Here is a 6,011-nt window from a genome sequence, read left to right on the forward strand (position 1 = left end):
GACACAGTTTTAACAGGTAATCACTGGGAAATAGAGTATAAGAAAGTTTTATTTTTTACATTAAAAAATACATATTTTAAATATATTCTTTACAAAAGGACTGTTAAAAGATACTGCCAGCAGTATCTATATTCTTCTTCTCTGCTTTACAACTGGTTTGGCTGAGCTGCTCTCTGGTTTTTCCACAGACGTTGAAACAGAATATGCTACCTAAATTGGAGGGGAAAAGATATTAGCAACCTGTAACCATTACTTTTTTTATGCTCATTTTAGAGAAAGGCCACATATCCAAGGTTTGGGTATTCGGAAGGATTTATTACTATCATCACTTGTAATACACTTGCATTGAGTTTTCCTGCTGACTAGAGGAAGAAAGTAGCATCAAAGTCAGCATTAAACACAACAGAAGTGAAACTTAGGAGATTCTGCCCTACCATTTTTGTATTTAACTACACAAACTGATTTCAGATAGTCAGTGATATAATATTATGTATGTCATTTCCCTTCTTCCTAACAGGTGTTTTAAAGCAAGGTTTAATGTGCTTTATAAACTCAGGTATTTCAGGAAACAAAGGGAAAGCAAAAACATGTATTTTGACACATATTTTAGAAAGGTATTTAATATAAAGAGTGCTTGTTTATGAGATATGCACTTTCAAATCGATCTAGTTAGTCAAGGGAGCTTTTTCATATCTTAATGTAAATTAAATGTTTGACCTGCTGATTAATATCCTCAATAAAAGGATATATAGTTTAACACATGCTTCTCAGCATGGAATTAGCGATTCTGTAGTGCTTTTAATGGCATAAGAAGTGTTGGAGCAAAACAACATTGAACTCTGACTTCCATTATTTTCCTTTCAGAAATGAGATACAAGTAGCACACTGGAGTCAGCAGGACTACCTACAAAATTATCATGCCTTCACATGTGGAGGAAATAAAAGTAGTTTACTGAAAATCACGTAAGAACATGCACTGACATTTACACTTTCTCAAGTGTAGTGTAAGAGGTCTGGAGTAGAATTGCCTGCAATATTCTAGATTGTGGAAAAGTTAAATAGTAAGAGCACCAGCTTTAAGTGGCAGATAAACTGATAATGAGTAAATGCTGAATAAAGCTCTCAGATATTTTATCACTGTTTTTATAGATAACAAGCACCTATGTTTGAACTATCAGAACTTTAAGAACCCATACCTCTTTCATCTTATTTCGAATTAATGTAGCCGAAGTATTCAAAGACTCATCATCCATATCCACTTTAGGTATTTCTGGTAGTTGTGGACCAATAACAATTTCAGTATTGTCCTCACTTGTTCCAATGAGGGAAAACTTGTTACCTTCTTCTCTCTTCCTCTTACGTTCTTGTAGGTGAGTTGTACGAGGCATAAACCTGTCAATTCCATTGCAAGCTGGAACCATTCTTTGCTGCATTAAGGGAGCTGGTGGAGTGTACACTCCTGGATGTACACTTGGAGTTAAAGATGTGTTTTGACCAAAGTACCCAGAAATTTCAGCACAATTGTTATCATAGTGTGGAGATGTTAACAGGCTCTGATTCTGATTCTCAGATGGATATGCTGTGTTGTGGGATACCCCAGGATGACTTGTAAAGCAGGATGAATCCCAGTTACTGGCTATACTTGATCCTGATGTACTCCATGAACAGTCATGCTCAGAGTTCTTTGAGGCTGTCTTCTTGGGGCCTTCTACTTTCTTTAACACAAAGCAATCTTTAAAACAACAACAAAGAAACACCTTCACTATTTCATGTCATTATTAGTTCTAACACCCAAGGACAAAACTTTTGATATAAATGCAAGAACAATACCAGTGATATTTGATTCCCAGCTACCTTTCTGTGATTATTTTCAAGCTTAAAATATAACAAATTCAACTTTCAAACCAGTTTTCCAGTCTAGTGCCTTTGCTGGTTTATAACATTGAAAAACCCCAGGTGTTTTGATGTTAAAAATCAGTGGGTTTACTCCCTTTAGAAATCCTCACACAATAAATAATGATACCCAAGTATGTGAGCGCAGGAAAGGAGAAGTTTGTGCTCAGCAATTTGCTTATTCCTCAGCTTTCCCAGCCTTCAGCACTGCCTGGGAACTCTGTGGTACAGGAGTCTTTGTAAACACAGTCCATTCTTAACATTCCCCCAGTGCAAAGATGTAGGCTGGAGAAATTTTTTGAAGGTTCTGGTATAGTCATATTCATTCCAAAACTCTCCCTTTGGCATGCCTGAGGAGGCTGGAACAAAGGTAAAAGTGTGATCCCAAATTTCCTGCCAGCGCTTTAAATTTCTGGTAGCACTTTGAAAGAAAACAAAAAATGAAGGAAATACTTAATTATTAAAGCTTAATAATTTCATTATTTTCGTCTTAATCAAAGCCAAAAAAATACTTTGAAAAGGATATAGTTCTCTACATATTGCGAGATGTCTCCCTGTAAACATACTTAAAATGCTTCTGTATTGGGTTTGCATGACCCCTTTTTTTGTAGCGAGCGGGCTACAGGGTTGACTTTTGTGAGAAGCTGCCAGATTCTTTCACCATGTCCAGCAGAGCCAATTCCTGGTGGCTCCAAAGATGGATGTGCCACTGGGCAAGGCCAGGCCGATTAGAAATGGCGGTAGCACCTCTGTGGTAACAGATTTAAGCAGGAAAATAAACAAGAAGTGTTTGTGCAGTTGTAGCTGCGGCCAGAGAAGAGCAGAGCGAGCCCGTGCGAGAAGCAGCCCTGCAGACGGCGAGGTCGGGGCAGGAGGGGCAGGAGGGGCTCCGGGCGCTGGAGCCGAGATTCCCTCAGGCCGCGGGGCCGCCATGGGGAGGCCGCTGTGCCCCGCAGCCCGTGGGGGCCGTGGGGATGCGGGATCCGCCACAGCCCGGGGAGGAGCCCCGGGCCGGAGCACGGGCATGCCTGGGAGGAGGCTGCGATCCCGGGGGAGACCCGTGGAGAGGGGCCCGGCTGCGGGCGGGAGCAGCCTGGCCCTGGAGGATGCACCCCGGAGCAGTGACCCACCCTGAGCGGGCTGGGGAGGCTGTGCCCGTGGAGGGACCCGTGGCAGCAGCTCACAGGGAGCTGCCGCTCCGAGATGCGCTCACGCTGGAGAGTTCACAGGGAACCGCCTCCCGAGCCTCCCCGGGGGCAGCAGGGGAGCGACTCCTCTCCCTGAGCAGCGGGAGAAGCCATGGGTGATGAGCTGACCATTACCCCCATTCCCTGTGCCCTTGCACTGCTGGGCAGGGGATAGACCTGAGAAGGGAGGAAGGTGGTTATAAGGGCTTATTTAATTCTCATCCTGCTTTGAGTTTGTTAGAAATAATTTCACATTATGTCTCCAAGTAGAGCCTGTTTTGCCTTGATGGTATTTGATAAGTGATCTTCCTCCTGCTCCTTATCTCAACCCATGAACTGTTTGTTAAATTTTCTCTCCTCTGTCCGGTTTGTGGACGGCAGTGAGTGAGCAGCTTTGGTGGACACCTGGCATCTGGCCACCATCCACACACTATAGCATCTTTAAGAGGTAGGTAAAAAGTTTTCTTTAACAGGCACTTTAGCCAAAACCCCACCCAGTCCTGAAGAACATTAAAATTTTATAGGAAATTTAGTCAGGATTCTATAGAAAATTTAATCACTAACCTCTTTGATTTGTTGCTTTTGCTATATACTTTCTTCTATCCTGCAACTTCTCTCTAGTTTCTTGGACTGTTTCAAATTCTGGAGCATAGCACACGTGCAGCAAACTACCAAAGAAACTTCGTTCATCCATTTTTTTCTTGGCCACCCTGAAGGGAATTAAAGTCTATCAACAAAACTGAGGATTTTACTTAACACATTGCAAGTACAGAAGGTGTAAAAGATTAAGACAGCAAGAGGCAGATATTGCCCTGTCCAATACCTTGCACATTGCAGTTTTTTGAATTTTATAAGGTACACTTCAGTAAACTGCTCTGCTGGATATTCATCTAAAGCATGATATTCCTCAATGGCACCATATAATGCAAATTGTTCAACTAACTCCTTCATAACACCTAATGCAGGAACTCCTTGTATCAGTAAGTAGCGAGATTCCAAGTTGATAGTGTAAACCTGAAAAAAACAAAAACAAAGACTATGAAAAAACATTCCCATTCTTGCTTTATTGCAAAAGGCATGCATTTTCTCCATGTTCTCTGTTTTTCTCCAAATCCTCTCAGGATGCTGAAAACCCACATGTACTGTTTTGCAGGGCAGTAAGTGCATGGTCATTTGGGACCTCTTCATCACTGAGCAAGAGATGAACTCATGCCTCTCATGCATAGTAAAACACAAATAGACTTGACTTTTCTACACAAAGTCAGAGTACTACTGCCAGTTCCCAAGTAAAATCTCTTACATCTCTGGCCATCTTCCATGCAAGACATACTAGTGACCAGTTTATAGGACATGCTGTCAAAATACAGAAAAAAAACACTGAAAAATTGGTCTTCATAGCCAAAGAAGTTGTGCAAGTGAGGAAAACTGCTTTTTTCCACACAGGGAGTAAAAAAATAATTACCACAATTCCCTGGGGTAAATCCTGTGTGTGCAGAGCTGTCTACTTCCCATGGTGATCCAACAGTGTACATTTTTAAGACACACAGATAAAATCTGTATGCTGAGAAAAAGAAGGTCTTCTCTCAGCAAGTTAAAAATGAAACCAACCATTCTTATTTGCTTTGTGACTGTCACATAACAGACTCTAAGCAAAGCTTGTTGATGGCTCACTATGTACAACAGACAGCTAGGCAGGTTATCCCTGAGATTAAAGGAAATTTATTCTGAGTTTGTTAAAAAAAACCCCAAACCACAAATATTTAGACTGCATAAGTTACACATATTTCTTAAAAAAACCCCATATTCTGGACAAAGTGAGAACTGCTTGGGAAATCAACTCTCAAACTTCCACTATAAAAGTTTCTGCAGGCAGGTCATGTAAGTTTTCTTGTGGCAGCTGCACACTCCCACCTACATTCTTTTGGGAACAAGGGATTGAAGGAATTTCAGGCTTTCACTATGTGACTGGTTTTTTTGGGAAGGTTTGTCCTTCTACCTCTTTCTTGTCCAGGAAGAAAAGATTCTAATAAGGTTTTTTCCACACTTGGGACATCCATACTGTTTCTCCTGTGTGTCTCCTCCAATGCCCAGTGATGGCTGGATGCCTGTGCTGGCCAGAGCTCTGTGGATGCACAAGGCTCTCTGTCCTCTGCCTCCCCATGTACACTTGGAAGAATAAAAGAACGTAACAGCTTTGAGACTTCATGAACTATGGAGGGTTTGAAATTTTACAGGAAGGTGGCACTGGCGAAAAAGATGTCCCTATGTTTGTGGGCACGCAGTAACCCTTATTCCAGCACTGGTGAGATTGCGCCTCGAATCCTGGGTTCAGCTCGGGGCCTCTCTCCAAGACACTGAGGTGCCAGAGCATGTCCAGAGAAGGGTCACAGGTCTGATGAGGAGCAGCTCAGCGAGCTGGGGGGCTCAGGTTGGAAAAAAGGTGGTTCGGGGAGTCATCATCGCTCTCTACAACTCCTGACGAGAGGCTGGAAACAGAAGCGGTTGGACTTCATGATCTTAAAGGCCTTCTCCAACCTTAGCGCTTCCTTTCTCGCGCCAGCCTCCAAGGTGCCGCTACGGCTCACTGTACACAGAGCGCACACAGAGATACCAAAGCTCTCAGCTCTGCCGCAGTAACGAGAAGCCCCGGCCGCGCAGCAGGCCAGGCCCAGGGCCTCCCTCTCTCCCTCCCGGGAGCCGCGGGACTCCAGCGCAGCCCCGGCCGCCCCCAGCCCCTCACGGAGGCGGCTCCGCCCGCTCACGCCCGCCCGGCACCTTCACGGCGCGCGGCCGCCACCCCTCGCGGTACTTGGCGCGCGACGCGCACGCTCCCAGCTGCGCGTGGTGCCGGCACGGAGCGCCCGGGCCCCCGCTGCTGCCGCCGGCCGCCATCTTCCCACCGCCCCCCGCGCCGCGCAGCCCCCCCATTGG

General features: G+C 44.5%; 1 protein-coding gene across 2 annotated transcripts; it reads right to left on the reverse strand.

Annotated features, from left to right (window-relative positions):
- Positions 1–20: 20 nt before the first annotated feature.
- Positions 21–5,972, reverse strand: RBM48 (RNA binding motif protein 48). Of its 2 annotated transcripts, XM_021551710.3 has the most exons (5): positions 5,856–5,972; positions 3,904–4,094; positions 3,645–3,790; positions 1,197–1,732; positions 21–210 (listed from the first exon to the last, which is right to left on the reverse strand). In XM_021551710.3, the coding sequence occupies exons 1-5, from the start codon at positions 5,970–5,972 to the stop codon at positions 127–129; spliced, it is 1,074 nt and encodes a 357-aa protein (XP_021407385.3). In that variant the 3' UTR covers positions 21–126. The 2 variants fall into 2 exon arrangements, with proteins under 2 accessions (XP_021407385.3, XP_021407384.1); XM_021551709.3 differs by lacking the exon at positions 5,856–5,972 and having other exon boundaries at positions 3,904–5,092.
- Positions 5,973–6,011: the final 39 nt, after the last annotated feature.

Source organism: Lonchura striata, chromosome 1, assembly GCF_046129695.1.
Source record: "Lonchura striata isolate bLonStr1 chromosome 1, bLonStr1.mat, whole genome shotgun sequence".
Taxonomy (NCBI): Eukaryota; Metazoa; Chordata; class Aves; order Passeriformes; family Estrildidae; genus Lonchura; species Lonchura striata.